The sequence below is a fragment of the Leptonychotes weddellii genome, chromosome X, assembly GCF_054177405.1.
Source record: "Leptonychotes weddellii isolate Sample4059 chromosome X, ASM5417740v2, whole genome shotgun sequence".
In the NCBI taxonomy this organism is placed as follows: Eukaryota; Metazoa; Chordata; class Mammalia; order Carnivora; family Phocidae; genus Leptonychotes; species Leptonychotes weddellii.
The window spans coordinates 23085939-23106031 of record NC_138385.1 but is presented as its reverse complement, the minus strand read 5'-3'; the positions used below and the strand labels follow the sequence as shown (position 1 = coordinate 23106031).

Here is a 20093-nt window from a genome sequence, read left to right as displayed (position 1 = left end):
CAAAATACATGTGTTCATATGTTAATGCCTGCATTTGAAAGCCGTTAAATTCAAGTAGGATCAAATGTTGATAATGAATGTTTTCTTTGCCAGCATTTAGATACATGCCATGTAATTGCAAAAATAACTAGTTAGACTGTCGGAAGGCAGTGTACTCCTGAGAGCTGAACAAAATGTTCAAGGGAATTAACCCAAAGATGGTAATTAAACCATGGAATCATCAGCTGGAGAATGGGGCTAATACCTTATTCTGAATCTGGTACTTTATAAGCACCCACTGTGGTAACTAGAACCCAAGACCAAAGGGTATTTGGTGGGGAGGAGGAGGCTGATCTATATGAACCCAGGGAAGGTATGAGTTGGCTACTATCCCACGCCTACCCCACCATCAACATCTTTTATTTAGCTCACTTGCTCCTACATCCCCAAGTTAAACACAAATAGCCAATTTAAGAGCAAGGCCAGGGAGGTATCTGCTTGTATGGTAGGCTTTGAAGAGCCCAAAATATCCACCCTTCCTGACTTTCTACCACTAAAATAACTCCTTTGGGATGTTCTAGATGTATATGCATTTTCATTAGGCTAAGGCCTTATTCTCTGTGGAGAGTAAGTCATAAGCTAACCCTGTGGTTCTCATATGGGGGAGGCAGGGAGGGAGGAAGGAACAGGTATAGTGATGTTGCCCCCCAAGGGCTATTTGATGATGTTTTGAGGCATTTGGAGTTTCACAACTGGAGAGCAACGGCAGTGCTATGGCCCTCTAATATTAGAGTAGCGTCCAGGGCTGCTAAACATCCTACAATATACAGGACAGTCTATCACAATAAAGAATTATCCAACCCCAAATATCAATAGTACCCGCCGAGGTTGAGAAACCCTGAACTGACTCGTGAAGATTCATTTATTAGTCCATTAACAACTCATACACAGGGCAGATTCTTGCCGAAATAGGAGTTGGGATGGGTATATTTTGATTGGACAGTTGGGAGAGAAAGAAGGAAGAGTGATGTGATAGCAGTGCCAGTGATGGATTGGGGAAAAGACTGGAAGCAGGTGACCAGTTATGACACTACTCTCATAGTCTAAGAGAGAAGGAATGAGAACCTGAACTAAAGATAAACAGGAAAAAGGTCCCCCACATGCTGTAGAGGTGGAATGGACGGAACATCACCAGAGAATGGCACATGGATGAGGCTGAGAGAGAAAAGCCAAAGATGGCCCTGAAGACTCCAGCTTGGGTAACTGGAAGAAGAGCAATGCATTAGGAGAAACAGGGACAAGAGAAGCAGATCCCCGGGGGGGGGGGGGTTAAGAGGAGAGAGATAATATGCCAAGTATGAGAATATGAAGGCCTAATAATATGAAGTCCTCCAGGTGAGGTTGTTCTATGAGCAGTCAGAAATGTGGATCTGGAGCCCAGGAATGTGTCTGAAGCTAGAGGTATCTACTTGGAAGCCATCCGCATGGAGAGGGTGAACTAAGACCCCTGCTTGGCACATAGCAGGAACTCTATAAATATTTGTTGAATGAAAAAAATATCATTTGGAGTAAGAAGAAAAGAGCGCCAAGGACAGAATCTTTGGACACATCTTCATCGAGGGGGTGGAGCAAGAGGAAAGTGAGCAGGAACAATAAAGGAGGCAGAGCCAGCAGAGTCTGGTGCTCTTGAAACAGAAGAGAGTTTCAAGAGGAAAGATTTGGCCAACAAAATCAAATGCTGCTCAGCAGTCAAGTCGAATGAGGTCTGTGGATAGAGTTGGGTTTGACAGTGAGCAGGTCATCATCAAACTTGAGAGAGCAGGTTCAGCGGAATGATGGGAGCAGAAACTAGGCTGGAGATGCAGAGGGCTGCAAGGTCCTCATCACCCCATCATGAGTGACGACGGTAAAGAAGGAGTTAGGAAGATCGTTTATGGATGCGGCAGGGATCAAGGGGGAGGTGAGGTCTTTTAGCAAATTTTTAGCCTGACAGGAAGAAGGCAGCATAGAGAGACTAAATGCACAAACTTGAATAGCTAATAGCCATTATGTATCTCCTGAGTACATCAGTTGTATTTTTGAGCTTCCTGTAAAAAAAAGTTGAGGTCATGCAGAATTGGAGTTCAGTGTATCATTTAACACTCAAGAACCCCAACAGGTAGAGTTAGGTTCAATTTAAGGAAGAGCTCCATAGTCATCAGAGCTACCCTGCAAGGGAAGGGCTACTTTTGAGTGGTGAGCTCCCTTGTCATTAGAGGTATTCAGGGCGCAGTAACACGACCTCACGGCAGGTGGCTCCTGTCCTGAATCAGAAACTGGACTAGATAGTTAGTTTCCAAACTTTTGGACTTCTCATATCAGTAATATTTAAAGGGGCAGGGAGGGTGAGTGGAGTATAGGTTGATCTAGAGTCACTGACTTTTAAATTTTGCTCTGTTAAGTGTATTAATTTTCTACTTACTGCTGTAACAAATGACCACAAATTTCGTGGCTTAAAATAGCACAAGTTTTATTATCTTCCAGTTCTGTAGGTCAGCAGTCTGGTAAGGGGTCTCACCAGACTGCAGTCAACAGGGCTGCATTCCTGTCTGGAGGCTCGAAGGGCGAATCCGTTTTCTTGCCTTTCCCAACTTCTAGACTCTGCCCACATTCCTTAGCTCACAGTCCCCTCCAACTTCAAAGCTAGCAATGGCTGGTCAAGTCTTTCTCATATAACATCACTCTGATATTGATTTTTTTTTTTTGCCCCATTCTACATTTAAGGACCTTGAGCCACCCAGATAATCCGGGATAATCTCACTATTTTAAGGTCAGCTGATTAACAAGCTTAATTCCATCTGTAGCCTTAATTCCCCTTCACCATGTAACCTAATTCATAGATTTGGAGGATTAAGACATGGACATCTTTTGGGAGGACATTATTCAGTCTATCACACAGACCAAATATATATGTATGTATGTATGCACACACACATGCACAAATACACACACCATTTCTTTTTTTTTTTTTTTTTAAAGATTTTTATTTATTTGACAGAGAAAAAGACAGCAAGAGGGAACACGAGCAGGGGGAGTGGGAGTGGGAGAAGCGGGCTTCCCGCCGAGCAGGGAGCCCGATGCGGGGCTCGATCCCAGGACCCTGAGATCATGACCCGAGCCGAAGGCAGACGCTTAACGACTGAGCCACCCAGGCGCCCCACACACACCATTTCTCATTAACATGATCATCATTTCAGAAGAGAAAGGACTACATACAGGAATGGAAAACAGAAATGATATAAAGAAAAGGACTGTCCTTCCTAAAAAAAGGACAGTTGTCAACCTTACTCTAACCACCCCCCACACACACACACACACAAACGCATGTGAACATATTTCACCAGACTGGAAACTCACCATGGACCAACACTACAGCTTTAGAAAGCACAACTAGGGGCACCTGGGTGGCTCAGTCAGTTAAGCATCTGCCTTCGGCTCAGGTCATGATCCCGGGGTCCTGGGATGGAGCCCCACATCCTGCTCAGCGGAGAATCTGCTTCTCCCTCTCCCTCTGCCCCTCCCCGTGCTCATTCTCTCTCAAATAAATAAAACCTTTAAAAAAAAAAAAAAAGAGCACAACTTTATGATCTCTTAAGGTCCCTCGCAGCTCTAAATTTCTTTGTTCGCCTGGAATTCATGGTACTATGGTATTACCTGGAGAACTTTCTTGTGATATATCTCTATCGGTTCCTTCAGAGCTACATTTTTCTTCTTCCTGCTTGCTTTGAATGTGATCATTAAGTCAGCAAGAGACTTCAGTTTCCTTTTTTCCCCCTGATTCAGAAGGCTATGAAAAGTGTTCTGTAAATGATACGCAATATTGCTATTCTGATCTTTGGGGTAATCAAGTTGTTTGACATTTTTGTAATGATGCCTTTTGGAATATGGGTGGTGTAATTAGCTGCTACATTGTACATTAACAATACCTGTCCCGACCCTATAGACTTGGGGACTATAAATAAAAGCGTGACAGCTGGCTCCAGCGTTGCTTGTCACTCACCATTGAAGGGAACACAGCCGGGAGCTACACTAGAGTCCCCAGGAATCCAGGATGTAGTCAGAAACAGCATCTTCAACAAGAATTTGGTGTTTTGCTAGTAGGAAGAGATGGAGACAGGCACTGTTAGGAAGCAGACAACCAAGATATTTCCTACTGGGAAGGCACGGAAGTCCCAAGGAGAGACAGCATTTTAGCAGCACAAAGGCATTATATAGGGAGGGAAAGAGTCAGAGGACAACAGTTCATTCTCAAGTCAAATTAGCAGGGTTTCTTTATTAAACCATTACTCCCTAGGAATTAGAGTAGGAAAGAACACCGAAGAAATATATAGGGCAAGGGAAAGAGAAGAAAAGCTACGCTTACCTGGGTACTCAGTGTGACGTTGCAGGCAGTGGTTTCTGTGGGGAGGCTAACCTGATGGGGTTAATAGGGCAAAGTATGCTAGAAAGAGCGGGAAAGAGGAAAGAAACAGAGAAAGAACTATTTGGTTCCCAAGTTATATGTGAGGCACTGTAAATATTTTCCATGTACCATTTCGTTTATTCCTTACCTCATGACAGTAACCCAAACCAACACTTAACTGAGACATCATTTTTACTTGTCTCATTCATTATGGTCTTTCCCCCTCACTAGTATGTAAGTTCCAAGAGGACAGGAACTTTTTTTCTCTCCTGTATCTCCCAATACCTATAACAATGCCTGGCACATAATAGATGCTCAGTAAATATTTGTTGCATGAATAAAGAGCTAGCATTGAGTATCGGTTTTGTGCCAGGCACTGTTATAGATGGCTTCGCATGACTAAACTCATTTTAACTTTCACAGCCAATGCTGAGACAGGAACTATTATTATCCCAATTTCACAGATGAAGAAACTGGGTTGGAGGCCCAGAGATATTAAGTCACATGTCCAATAAGGGATCGCCTAAGTATTTCAAACTATACAGTCTAACTGCAGAACCTGCCTGTGTAATCACTATCCTATACTGGCTCAGAGAGGTTAAGTAACTTCCACAAAGCCATGCAGTTTAAGACTGGCAGGGCTGTGACTGAAACCAAGGTCTGCCAGAAACTGCTGCCCTTTCTTCTGTACTTCGCTGCTGCTTCCGAAGATCATCGCCAAGATAATGATTTCTTCCATTATCATTTTACCAAGGACTCATCTTCTGAGATAAACAAGTGGGTGTGGTTCATTAAGGACTCAGATAAAGGGAACAGACATCACCCAAGAGAATCCTGAGTCCCAAAGATCACCAACCTGTCACCTGATCTCATTGTTGGTATTTGGGGCTGGAGGGAGGTGAGAGCAGTGGCAGGCAGATGAATCATGGGAAACTCCTGGTGGAGCCATCTATGCTGAGAGCTAGGCATTGAGGGCAAGTCACTTTCATGCCAGGCAAATCCTGACCCATGCTGCCCTACATAGCTCCAGAGTAGGGATGGTGTAGAGATGCTGATACAGCTTTTCTAAGAAACTAGTTCATAATTCATTGCGTGACCTTGTGCAAGACACTTCCTCTCTTTGTGTCACAGTTTCTTTATGACAGGGAGGCACCAGTGGAACTCTGTTGAATCAGAAGAGCTTTACTTTATCCCTTTTATATATTGGACTTTTCCACATAAAATTTCACTTGGAGAAAGGATTCCACATGAAAAACTATGCTTAAAAAAAAATCACTGAATAAAATAGTCTTTAGTTCCTTCTAGCTCAAACCTTCTCAGAGTCTAAAGACATGAACACTGTCCTTTGGTCAGCACAGCGTTCCATTCAGCCTTACTTTCTACAGCCAGGAATGGGCCCAGGGATCTGCTGTGAGAGGTCATTCACAGGTCCCCTGTGCCCCGGCTTCTCTCAGAGGGGGTTAACCCTGTCTTCCCCATTGGACCTTCTTTTCCTTTGTTATTAAGTTTTTTATTTTAGTTCCAGTATAGTTAACATGCAGTGCTACATTAGTTTCAGGGGTACAATACAGTGATTTAATAATTCTATACATTACTCAGTGCTCATCATGTTATGTGTACTCTTTAATCCCCCCCATCGGGCTTTCTACTTACATTACTTATATATGTTGAGATAGAGCAAGGGTAACTCTGCACAATTGTATGTGCAGAGCAGCTGCACCTCTGTTTTATATGAAGGGACTAGAACATTTACTGATTTTCTCTTACCATTCTTTTTGTTGATGTCCACCACCGTGTGTCTGCCTGTTGGACCACAGTAGCCTAGTAGGGTTCTCTGAGGACTACTGATCTGTAATACTTCTAAATCCCTTTAAATGAGCCACAACTGGCTTCCCTCACACCTGCTCACTCACACATTTGTATAAGGTCTTCCTTTGTGTCATTCTGTTTACCATAATACGTAGGCTGAAGGACTTCACCAGGCGTTCCTTCCTGGAGTCTGGCTTTCACATATGCAGTATGATTCCCTTTTTATAAAGGTTTAAAACAAAAATAACAAGGGGCGCCTGGGTGGCTCAGTCGTTGAGCGTGTGCCTTCGGCTCAGGTCATGATCCCGGGGTCCTGGGATCGAGCCCCGCATTGGGCTCCCTGCCCCGCTCTGTGTCTCTGTCAGATAAATAAATAAAATCTTTTAAAAAAATAACATTATATCACTTAGGGGTGTGTGTGTGTGTGTGTGTTTTAAAAAGACCAAGGTAATTATAAACACAAAATTCAGGATAGTAGTTATGGAGAGAGGGCCAGGAGGATGTCCAAACAGGGGGATAGAAAAGAGGGGGAAGACGAAGGTAAAAATAAGTTCTCAGTCATGTTATAGTTTTGGGGTTGGGTGATGGTTTTATGGGTGTTCATTACTAGTGTTCATAAATAAATGTCGTAAGTATGAAAAGTCCATATCTGACCTAGTAATGATTAATTCTGCTCCCCTGTTTCAAAAACAATGATTCTAAGAGCAATGCAAGATTTTTTTATTAACAGAATCTCACTTCCATAACATACTTTTATTTTGTTTCCTTCCAATGTCAAGGGCTTTTTAAAATTCTAAGTGGATCACAGCTGTAAGTTTGCCTCTCTTCAAGTTAATTTCCCCCTCAATTATTGTCCATAATTTAGTCAGATTGGGGTTTTCCTCATTGGAAATATGTTGCATTTCCCCCACAAGACTATATTTGTCTGGGGTTCATGGATCCTCATCTTGGGCCTTGCATGCTAGTTGATATGGATCCAAGAATTACCAACTACCTCCTGAATAATGTTCGCTGAAGGGCCATGATTGCTTGTTGCCAGAAAAAATACATGATCCTTAAATTTGAATTTCAGGTCAACAACAAATAATTCTTGGGGACACCTGGGTGGCTCAGTCAGTTAAGTGTCTGCCTTTGGCTCGGATCCTGATCCCAGGGTCCTGGGATCGAGTCCCGAATCGAGCTCCTTGCTCAGCGGGGTACCTGCTTCTCCCTCTACTTGACTCTCTCTCTGACAAATAAGGAAAATCTTTTAAAAAACCCAAATAATTGTTTAGTATATGTATGAACTTGAGGCATACAGAATCTTTATTTTACTTGCTAAATCTTGCCCTATCTCATTTGGGCCAATAACTACTCTTTAATGTCATTATTGGATTTGCGTCCCAGGGAGTATGAGTTTTAGAGTCAGATTGACTTCAGTTCAAATCCTGGCTCCTCCACTCAAGACACAGAACATTTTTGTCTCAGAATTCTCATCTATTAAATAGAAATATTAGCAATACACCATGAAGTTGTTGGGAATATTGGATATTTGTGTAGTACTTAGCATAATGCCTGGTACATACTAAGCACTCAATGGCTAGTATCATTATTATTGTCAGTTTTATATAGAACATTATGCGCACCAGCTAAGATCTGACCTGGTACTGCAAAGCTCTCCATTTACAGGATTAATTTGGGAACTGACCTTCCTTAGCATCTTCCTTGGTGATAACCAAGGCAAAGTGGCATCCTGCTTCTTCCTTTTTGCTTCTGAATACTTCTTTTGGCCCCCTGTCATGAAGTGCCCCAGATTCATTTCTCTAATTGGTTTTCTCCTTTTAATATAAAGACCTTTTTTATGCCTGTGTTTGGGGGTCACTTAGAATTCCTCAAGTTGGAGGCTATGGTCTTCCCTGATGGAGATGCCTGAATGACCTTTGAAATGCTACCCTTAAGCCAATGACTAATGAGTTTGGCTAGCAAAGGGGAACAGCCCTGATCAATAACAGGTTTAAATAGAATGCAGGGAAAGCGAGATCCCACAGATACTGAGAACTCTCTGTTTCTCACAATCGGGTCAAGAAATGAATTAAATTGGTTTTCCACTTGTCATCCTCCTACTTTCAACACATTCCTTCTTTTTGGTGCCCAGTGCCTTCACTGTTTCTCCTCTCAGGAAAGACTCCAGACCCTTTACATTCTCTTCTCTGACTCACCCTTCCCTCTCAAAACTTACCTATCTGTTTACACACGCTCCTGGGTGTCTAATTGGACATAGGACATATTAATTCATTTTTATTTTTAGAGAGAGAGAGAGGAGGGGGAAGGAGAGGGAGAGAGAGAAAATCTTAAGCAGGCTCCACGCCCAGCGCAAAGCCTGCCACGGGACTTGATCTCACGACCCTGAGATCATGACCTGAGCCAAAATCAAGAGTCAGATGCTTAACCCACTGAGCCACCCAGGTGTCCCAGATGTATTAATTCATCTTAATATGCTAACAGCTTTAAAAGATTCTATTTAACCCCCCTCCCAAATCACAGAGTTTTTTTCAAGACCCTAAACCTGAAGAAGTAAGCCTAACAGTGGCTTCCTAGCAGATAAGGGAGACCATGCAGAATTCCTTAAATCACACCACATTATCAGCTGCCTGTTCAGTCTGCTTCGCATGAATGGAAGGGAGCAGTAGTGCAGATAATCTAAAGATCATTTCCACTTGGTTTGGGAATACACCACACGGTGTTGTTGTAGCTGATTTGCTTTGCTAATTATGTTCTACTTAAGCTAATATTGAAATTGGTTCACATTTTTTAAGCTCATCTGGGCCAGAAGAGGGAAAATGTGGTGATGTGGCCCACTTTGAAATGAAGGACATAAAAGTTCTATGTGTGAGCTGATAGATCTAGAAGGAAAATGCAAAAGGAGCAAAATAGAACTTTGCCAGTTACACCTACCTCATGTGACTCCCTGGACACTGAAAGACCAGTCTTTCCAATGGCCTGCCCAGAATCTGAAATCTTCATTAGTAGCCTCCATTAAGGGTCTTAATCATGACATAGCTTTTGTTAAAGCAGTATGTAACCTAAAAGGAGTAACACATTTCCTAGCAGACACATTAGCAATTTGTCTAAGTCATCAGTCCTTATTGTCATCTAGTGGAAAAAGCACTGAAGGGGTGGAACACAAGACAGTTGTACCTTGATGGGGGCATGGGTACACGAAGAGACCACTGGGAAGCTAAGATGAAAGTACAAGAACACCAAATGCCTTGTGGGCGAGCTGGGAGGGTTGCAGAAAGAGGGTAAGGCAATCTTCACCTCTTTCCTTCCCACATTTTCTTAGTTTCTTGCTCATGGTAGACATAGAAAACATGCAACTCTATCAAATAAATTCTTCCCTTCCTTACACTTCTCTTGCTGAGCAACTTTCAAGGGCTTTCAAGGGCTTCTAGAGATTTCAGAGATCTTGGTTTTCCTTTGAGGCATGTCCTTTAGAGCCAAAGCCTAACTATCCATGTCTTTCCAACCCTACAAGCTGCAGCAAGGGACCGTGGGGCTATTGAAATATCTTGCTCTCTTTCTCATTGCAGTCTGCTCCCAGTTCTCAAGAGGAGTGTATGCCATCTTTGGATTCTATGACCAGATGTCAATGAACACTCTGACCTCCTTCTGTGGGGCCCTGCACACTTCCTTTGTGACGCCCAGCTTCCCCACTGATGCAGATGTGCAGTTTGTCATCCAGATGCGCCCAGCCTTGAAGGGCGCCATTCTGAGTCTGCTCGGTCACTACAAGTGGGAGAAGTTCGTGTACCTCTACGACACAGAAAGAGGTAAGAAGAGGCATGTGCTCTCCTCTTTGAATATTCATGTAACAGTGGTGTTCAACCCTCCACAACTCATGTTTGTTCCCTTCTCTTTCAATAAATACAATCTAATACTCTTTTAAAACTGTATTTAAATTAAAGATGAATTTAAATTAAGACCCCCAAAATATCAATGCAATGGTGATTTTAGAATCTAATTTTTCGAACTAAATACATCCTCCCACCCCCAGCCATGGAAAGGGGTTTCAGACTCTCCTGGCTGAGTCACTCTTGTTGAAAAAGGACCCTCTCCCCCCAGAATAATTTAGGTGGTCTAAAATGCACAAAGTAAAAGTAGCTTCGTCCAAAATAGAAAAAGGCCTAAGCTGGAAAGTTTCAGAAAATGAATCCTATCAGAGTGTAATTATTCCCACTTCAAAAATTAGAAAACTAAAGCTCAAAGAAGAAATGTGCTTACAGGGCCTCAACAATTACCTGATGGAAATAATGAGTGGAGAGTAGCTAAACTGGGCTTTGGGAATGGATGTTTTTCTAACAGTGAGGTTAATACATTGAGGACACATTCTATTGAAACAGTCTCAGAAATTAAGGGTCTGATCTTAATAGTACACAGTTAGGTGTATTTGTTAATTATATAACATATTATAATTCAGCCAAATAGACTCCTCGAAAGCCCAGTTATCTTTGAGGGACTCCTCAGTAAAACCAAGGGATCCTTCCAAAAAACAATGTTACTTTATCATTTGTTTGCCTGCAACTCTGGCTGCAGGCTGGGGATGGTTCTTTCTGACTCAGAGAAAGAAGGAACAAATGGAAGGCCTGTCTGCCTGAGTGGCACCTGGAAACCCAAAGAACTCCCTGTATTTGCCTGCGGTACTTACTTCTATGATATTATCAGATTTCATGAACCCGAAGCAAGAAACCTGAGTTCTAGTTCAAGGTCTGCCATTTAACGAGCTCTCTGACCTTGACTAATGCATAGAAGCTCTCTTGGCCTTGTCTCCTCCCCTGAGGTGCCTCTCTTCTTAATGCAACATTCTATGATTTTTTAAGATATTATACCAGACACAGGACACTTTGTATCTTGCTACTAACCCTAACTCATATATTATCAGTTAATTAGTCAAGCAATTCTACAAGTTGTTACCAGCCCCTAATGGTGTGTTCCAGTCTTGTGGTAGATGCTTATATAATACAGTTCCAATGGGAGTGGACAGAAAAGGACATTCATGAAACCATTCATGAAAAACATGGAACACTATCAAGTTGAATGTTACACTATAGACTCTGATTGCTCTAAGAATTGTGAAAAGGTAGTACCCCAGGAAAGTAGAGTTTTCAGAGAAGCCTGGCTAGATGATCTAGGCTTTAAAGGATGTGGAAGTTGTAGATTGCAAGAGAAGAGGGAGGTATGGTTTGGAGAAGGGGAAAAGAGATGAACCAAGGGCAGAATCAGGAAGGAGTGTTGTGTGCTCATGCAGAGCCTTGCCTGACAAGGGTACAAAAATAGTTTCAACATTCTAATTCACAATTTGCTAAATCCTAATGCATTTCATTTCTTTCAAACACTGAGGATGAATTAGCCTATTTCCATGTACAATATATGGTGTATTCCAGTGTGTAACAACCTAAATTTCAGAACAGAAGTTTGTAAATCAGACAGCTTCTCTCCTGAAACCTTTTGTAAAGTACTTATCAGTTTTACTAATAATGTACCTCTCATTTATTCAAAAGCAGAATATACAGTTCATGTATTTTCTCCTCATCTCCCATGGCCCTTTTTTGCCCATTAGCTATCAATTGGAGGAAAGGAAGCAAAAGTCCATCTAAGTCTATTTCTTATCCTTGCCTCTTTTCTCAAATCATCTCACTAAATAGTTTGAACAAATCTGTGGTCTTGGAGCTAAAAAAAACCTTTCTTACTCATGTGTATTCATATTTTTTTCTCTATAGCCATTTAGCCAGTAGGACTGATCTGGTCTGCTTAAGAACTACTTTCTATAAACTTTTACACTAACTTCCTCCTTGAAAAGCCTTCTTAAAACACTGAACCATGACCCTGTTCCAGGATTTCCAATGGCTTTTATTGCCCACACTGGGGGGTGGGGGTGGTGGGAAGTAGTCTATTCTTCAAGACTCAACATAATTATGCCTCAGCCAACTAACAAACCTGTTGTGCCTGTGTTACCTAATGAGCACCTTCCACTGCAGGCAGCTCCCATTTTCCACCATTGCCCAAATGTGCGAGAATTATGCTTGGATTCAGCAACTTCACTTCTACTACTACCTAGAATTCTCTCCATCTTGATTATGAAAATGCTGTCGGTGCTTCCCCATTTTTCAAAAACCCACCTCAAACTCTACCTCTCCAAGGTAGCCTTCCCTGGCCACTCCAGCTCATAGTCATTCATTCATTCATTCATTCAGTCAGTCAGTCAGTCAGTCAGTGCTAGGGTTACAATGGTGAACAAGATAGACATGGTTTCTGCACCTATCCTAATGGATAGGACCTAATTTTAAAAAGATTCTCAGTGATAGCCTCATTGAGAAGGGGCATTTAAGCTGAGAAGTAAAGGATCAGAAGGAGACAACCATGTGAAGAATAGAGGGAAAGAGTTTCAAGCAGTGGAAATAGCAAGTGCAAAGGCCCTGTGGCAGGGAAGAGTTTGGCATGTTTGAGGAAGTGAAAGAAGACAAGTGTGGGTAAAGGGGAGTGAGGAGGTTGAGAGTGGCCTGAGATGAGGCTGTAGAGGTAGACAGGAGGCAGAGCATAGCCATGGAGAATGAACAGGAGCCATGGTAAGGAGTATGAATTTTATTCGAACTTCAATGAGAAGTCTTTGGAGGATTCTGAACAGGGGAGTCACATGATCTAAGTTTCTGTAGAGAACGGAATGTGGTGCAAGAGTGAAAGAAGGGAAACCAATTAAAAGGCCACCGTGGTTATCTAGGTGAGAAATGATGGGAGCTTAGATTAGGCTGGAGATGGAGACAAGTGGATGGAGTTGAAATACAATTTGGACACAGAATCAACAGAAATTGGGGACAGGTTGACTGTGGGATATGAGGGAGAGGAAGGCTTCGTGGATGAATGCTAGGCTTTTGGCTTGAGAGACTGGGCAAAATGATAACACTGTGTACTAAGGTGACTGGGCAGGAGGAGAACCAGTTTTGAGGAGCAGAGATCCTGCCTACCTCTGAACAACCACAGAACTCTTTGGTCCATGCCGTTCACTTGGCACTTAACATACGTGTTCTCCATTGTTATTTCACTGGGTCTGCTATATACCTTCCCAAGCCCCTCTCTCCAGTGTGATAATAAACAATTGGTTAACCCCTAGATGTATACTTTGTGCCTACAGGGGGTACATAGCAGAAGCCTGGGGACACATTTAGTGTTTTCCCAATGCCATTACTGATTCATCAAGAGTAAGCCCATGTCCTTTTTTGTTGTTGGACTGAAAGAGAGAGAGAGAGACAAGGGAGGGAGGGAGGGAGGGAGGGAGGGATGGAGGGAAGGAGGGAAGGAAGGAAGGGAGGGAGGGAGGAAGAAAGGAAAGAAGGAAAGTGGGAAGGCGGGAAGGAAAGGAAGAAAGAAGACAGGAAGGGAAGAATGAGGGGAGAGAGAGAACCCAGTTTGTAAATCAAACCATGAGGTACAGTTCTTTAAAATATTCAATAAAGTATCTATTGTGTATTTCCTCATTTTCTAAAATAATCATCTATTGCTTTCATAATAAAAATTGTAGGGAGAAATTACAACTGTGAAATCGAATTTTAGAATATTTTAAATTACACTAGAGAGAAATGGAAGACAGAAGGGAACACCTCTAATTACACTCGAATAAGCTAAATACACAAATGATGTGACTCTATAAAGGCAGGGGTAAGTGAGAAGCTGAGAAATGGGTTACACAGTTGAGGTCATTTAAAAGATTTGTGGTGCAATCAGGGTAACATTGCCTCTGAAGTTATGAAACAGCTAATGGATTTCAAGGCTTTGTTGGCTACACGTGGATTTCTGTCTGCCAGGAAAGGTCTGGTTTTGTGTTTGCAGTCTTCACTTTGCTTTGTTACCAAAATACCACGTTGTTTCATTAATACAAAGTTGAAAATTCTGCTCTTGGTGCTATATACAGAGAAATTCATTTCTTGGAAACATTATAAGGTTGACTAAGTGAGATATCTGCCCCTCTGTACCCTCTCCTCTTCACCAACACCCCTTTTTTATTTACCCAGGGCTCCCCACTGTGTCACTTCTCTACCCCTGCCCTCCCTGGCGGGAGCAAAGCCTTAATCTCTCTGTCCCAAATTGCCTCTACACCTCCACAGAAACTTTCCTGTCCCACATTTCATTTCCACTGATTAATAGACTTTCTCTGCAAGTGACAAGAGTTCAGCTGACCAATGTACTCATGCTAATTTCTCTATGGCTGTTAATGACGTGATGTGTTAGTGCATCCAAGGAAGAAATTTCTAGTCAGGTAAGGGCCTTCTGTGGCATAGAACCCTAGTCCAAAGCGTGGCTTTCTGATGCTAGGATCCCAGGCACCACAAGTCCAGTTGGGGAGGCCTCTTGCCCACATACCTTCTCACACCAAAAGTCCTAAAGCCATGCCAGGGAGGTGGCCACCTCTCCCAGATTTCTGTTAGACCTATCTTTTGGGTATAAGTGACCTAGTTATCTGTGGTGTGAACATTTCCCCCAGAACAGCAACATACTTGAGAACTGCAGCCAGACTCTCTCGTGCCCCTGACAACTCTCCTTGCCTTCAATGGGCACAGCCCACAGAGATGAAAGGTTCTGGCCCAGGCTGTGGCTCTTAGCTTAGATAATGAGATAATAGCTCTAAGTGCCCTTTGAGGCAACTAGTCCCTACCTTCTTGCCAGTGTTCAATAAACTCCTGCTGTTTCCCATTCTCAACCTGAAACTCCCTACTCAGTTCCCAAGTCACTCTCTGGAAGTCAATAGCCTTCTAACGGACCTTTCTATTTGCTCTAGAAAGTTGGGGCAGAAACATGGGCAGTGGCAACAGGTAGTCCATCGGTCACCAAGCAATTATTGGGCATTTTCTAGTGCTAGCTTGTGCCAGGCCACTGGCAGTATTTAAGAGAGAGAGAATTAGCTCCTGCCTTTGAAGAGTTCACAGTCCTGTTGCTGAAATGGTGATTTATCTCAGGGGCCTGGAAAAAATTAATTTTTAACCCAACTGTTCCCTCATCCAATAATGACATGTGCATTCATTAGAGCAGACACCTTGTGAAAAGATTAAAAGTGTTGCCAGATAGCGAGGAAGATGGGATAATGTTGGAAGAGCCTGAGGGCTTAAGAGGTAAAGAGATTTCCCCCCAGACAAGGATAAGGGGGCCTTTCCTCAGAGAAGTGTTTTCGGATTGACTGGATTCAGTGTCACACAACTTTCTGCATGTTGTCGTTTACCACCTACTTACACAACCTGGCTTCATCCCTCCCATCCAGTTCTCCATTCCCAAATAAAGCACAGAATCTGTCTCCCCTCTGTGTTTCTGTCTCTGTTTCTATCTGTCTCTTGCTCTCCCTCCCTCCCTCCTTCCTGCTTCCCTCTCCCTTCACATACACACACACACACACACACATGCACACACGGGCGTGCACGCACACACGTACACATCCCAGTACCAATCGGTGGCACAAATCAATAAATCTCTATTATTGGCATCATTTTATCATAAGATAAAGCAGTTTGATAAGAGCAGCAGCCATTTTTTATAAGCACTTACTGCGCACTAGGCCATAAGTTTCTGGATTACCACACTGAATCCACATGGCATCCTCGCATCTTTCCAACTGAGGAAACCAAGGCACAAAAAGGCTGAATTATGGCTCCTAGGATCACACAGCTCGGTGTGCCAAAGTAGCAAAATCAGGATTTCAACCCAGGTCTGCCGCATTCACAGTCCATGCATATGCTTTCGCTGCACCAACACTGCTTCCCACACTTGTAACATTTGAAAACTTCTACTACCTCTTCCGTTAGTCCTTCCTTCAGCCATTCATTGGAGGACCTGGTACCTCGACCCTCCCTACCCTAGGTGTCCTCCTGTGGATATACTCCAGGGGTCGATTTCCTTCATAAAGCCTGGTGTCCACAAATGAACACCACAAGTCGTGGTCCCAGAGTTCCAGGAATCCAGATAGGCAGCAGATCAAAAATCCAGGTTAAGGGGCAAATGAGTAGCGACAGTAGCAAATGCAGCCAGACAGGAGGTGGCGAGGGGGGTTGTCTGTGGTGCAAACTCATGGAAAGCTGTGGTGGGGACCTGGCTCTGAGGTGAAGTGAACTCAGAGATTCCTCTCTGGGGCAGAAACAGTTCCCAGAGCAGAGAAAGATCTGAACCTGCAGATCCTCATCACTATGGCACCATTTTTGGTTGGAGAAGAAGAAAGCAAGGAGAGACAGAGGATAGGTTCTACCATGGCTACTTGGCAGAAACTTGAAAAAAAAAAGTAGCAGCTGGGCGCCTGGGTGGCTCAGTCGTTAAGCGTCTGCTTTTGGCTCAGGTCATGATCCCAGGGTCCTGGGATCGAGTCCCACATCGGGCTCCCTGCTCCGCGGGGGGCCTGCTTCTCCCTCTCCCACTCCCCCTGCTGGTGTTCCCTCTCTCGCTGTGTCTCTCTCTGTCAAACAAATAAATAAAATCTTTAAAAAAAAAAAAAAAAAAAGGTAGCAGGTACCTTGATGTAAAAAAAGAAGGAGGAGGAGGAGGAGGAGGAGGAGGAGGAGGACTATCGTGGACTCTTTTTTTCTCCTTCACTTTAAAAGCCGAGTAAAGGATGCACGAAGGTAACAGATGGCTCTAATTCTAGTCATGTCCATTTGCCTTCTGGGAAAAGCAAAGCCAAGAGAGTTTTTATTGAAATTCAAGCTACTTTTTACATCTGAATAAATTAGGAAGGCCCAGAGAGTACATTATGCTGTGAGAGACAGATACTAAATTCCCTTGTTTGAGCGGCCATAATCGGGGTTGACAGTACCTGAGACATTTGGTAGCTTCTGCGGCCTGCCTAATCCATTGTGATGAGTCCTCAACTATGAGAGCATCTTGAGAGCCTGTGCAATAATAACAGTGAATGACTATTTGGACTGGACTGTGAATAAAAGACCGCACATATGTCTATAATGAGAATTTCATTGAAAATGAAAATACCAAAGATGTCATATTTTTTAATACTTCGATTTGCACATCCTTGACTGCTTTGGGGCATAAAAAGAGAAAGTCCTAAAGCCATGCCAGGGAGGTGGCAGAGCAATTTGTTGTCAGCTCTTGAAATAAATGATCATTTAAACACTTCCCCTCCACAAAGGTTATTAGCTTAGTAGCTTGTTCCTGGGGTTGGACCATCAGTAGGGGGAAAAAAATTGCAAGACATTAAACTACCCTTTCAAACGCTGAACATTAGTTACTATGGAAATTGTTCTCTCAGTGGCTTCACATATTTTGCTGTAACTCTCCAGTGCTACAGATTAGACTGCAGCGACTATTAATAAATACTGTCATATTTTACAGCTGTCACGCAAAGCTGAAAAAAGGCTTCGCTGTGATTAGATCCTGTTTACTGTAATATTTCCAGCTCAGCCTCAGAAAGGCAGTTTTCCTATAAAGGTATTTTCCATAAGTAGAATATTTCTCCATCAGACAACATGACTAATTTTAATGTATCATTAACTCCTTGGTGGCAGTGAATTTGAGGTTGAGTTGACTTCACAGCCAGAGATCCATGCCTCTTCAGAGACACAGTAAGCCAAACTGTCAAATTTGCTCTCTTGGGTTGTCCTTCATATTCCGAGATGGTGTGACCATCGGGAGATGTGCTTCAAGTCGTCACCCCTGCCCCCAACACACACACAGAAGGACAAATTGGCACCGGTTTATCCACTTTCTTTTGCCCTGTCCCTCTGTGACCGATTGCATTGTTTGCAAGATAGCTGGCCAGGATTTAGGGCAGGAATGACACTTCAGTGGGCTAGCTCGAAATTCTGCTTCCTGAGCTAAAATGCCATCATAAGAGCATAAGAAATAAATCTCCAACCCCCCTACCAGGCATTAGCTGTTGGAATGGGATTCACATCTCTGAAAAAAAAGGAGGTGACAGCTGGTAGGGTTGCTTTTGCTCTGACCTTCCATTGCTTTTCATCCAGCTCCTTGAGGAATTAACCTTCACTAAGCTGAATATCTCGTTTTCGATGAGTGGGTGGTGCTGACACTGCTGAGGGTTAGCTGGTATGTTCTGGTAAATTCAGAGTGGAGCCCTAGAGGTCCTTGAGAAGGCTCTTCTAAATGTTCCTTGGGAGAAGAGAGAGACTGTGGTGTAGACCCACAACTGTGGCTTTAAGATTTGTCCTCTGGAGCCCCTTTAGAAAACAACTAAAGCCAGGGCAGGAGTGCTGTGGAGGTTAAACAAAAGAATGCATGTACTGTCTTTAGCACCAAGCTGGACATAGTAATGTGCTCAATAAATTTTACCTCTTATTATTTATCATAATGGAACAGTGGTCCTCAGTGGGGAGGGAAAGTGATTTGGCCCCCCACAGGGACATTTGGCACTATCTGGAGACATTTTCAGTAGTGGGGAGAGGCCAGGAATGCTGCTGAACATCTTACAGTGCACAGGACAGTACCCACCCCCAAAAGAATGATCTGGAACAAAATATCAATAGTGCCAAGGTAGCAGCAGGGTCAAAGGACAGAGGGTTGCACGACCTCCTCAACGGGTTGTCAGTGAACCAATCTAGCATTTACTGTCTCTTACTGTGCTTAGATTGGTGTTAAAAGCCAGTGGGTTCAATAGGAGGTAGAGCCTTCAGCTTTGAAGAGCTTCTATTATGGTCAGCAAGACAGGATAAGATTAATGCACATGAAATAAAGATAAGTGTAAAACAGCATAAGGCAAGAGCTAGATTGCGTAGTACAGATTTGAAGTACCGTGGGAATCCAAATAAGAGAGAGTTCACAATAGGCAAGCTGGACCCATCAGGGAAGGCTCAACAGAAGAAGTTAGACATTTTTCTAAGCCCACCACCCAACTAGCAATGACCTTCCTTGATTGCTAAGGCCAAGTTGGTATCTAGAACCAAAACAACACGGCATTCTCATCAACGCTCCCAAACGTCTGAGCTCAGGGCAAGAAACACAATTAAAAGAAACACCAAAAAAAGGAACAATGTTCCTTTTACTAAATGGAAAGCAATTACAGAGCTGTTTGAAAATAGGCAGTAAACAAAAGAACGGAGGAAAATACTGGCAAAATTCCATCCCCCCCCCCCCCCGACTAATCCTGTAACAAAAGTGCAGTTTGCAACAAAATCAACAGTGCTCTGGCCCTCTCTCCTGCAGTCAAACACACTGTTTGGCATCAGCACCACTGCACATGATGCCTTAGCAGAAAAGCGGACGGAAGCAAGGAAGACAGGATATGAGTGGGAGGTTAAGGCGGAGCACAGCTCACTCCACCCCGCCCTCCCCTCTCCCCACCCCCCGCTTCCCCCCTACCCCAGTCTCTATGGAGCACCTTCATTCAGGGGGCAAGTGGGGGCCCTAACAGAGACTACATCCCTCCCCATCTTCCTGGATCCTTTCCCATCAATAAGTTGCCAGTGTCGACTGCTCTCCTGCTTTGTCAACTCCACAAACGTCTGATTAATTCTCTGGTGCTAACTGCCTCGGCGGGCTCTCGGCAGTAGAACAGAGGCTAATTAAGATCATGTCAGGCAAGGAGACTGACAGGTTATGTTCCTGGGCCACACGGAACTTTGGCCAGGCACTGACTCCAGAGTAGGCTTTGCATTTATTTCCACTAATTCCTGCATCAACGGGCCTCCGTTTTGTCAAAGATTTACATCCTTCTCCTTGGGGTAATGAGCTGCCACTGTGTTCGCTCTCGATTGCATTATTTCGGCTCCCTTTCATTTGAATTTTTAATATGCTTGTAAACAAAGATAACAATTAACAGTGGGGTTATTTTCCCTCCTAAATCATGTGTGTGAGAGACAGAGGGAGAGAGGGAGACAGAGACTGTGTG

At 43.4% G+C, this 20093-nt stretch overlaps 1 protein-coding gene across 6 annotated transcripts in view; it reads left to right on the top strand.

Moving 5' to 3' along the window:
- GRIA3 (glutamate ionotropic receptor AMPA type subunit 3) overlaps positions 1–20093 on the top strand; it is a 275024-nt gene that overhangs the window by 60449 nt on the left and 194482 nt on the right. For all 6 annotated transcript variants that reach the window (XM_081808311.1, XM_081808310.1, XM_081808309.1 and 3 more), the window contains one exon: positions 9799–10038. In XM_081808311.1, the coding sequence (XP_081664437.1) occupies positions 9799–10038 (240 nt within the window). The remainder of the gene's footprint in view (positions 1–9798; positions 10039–20093) is intronic.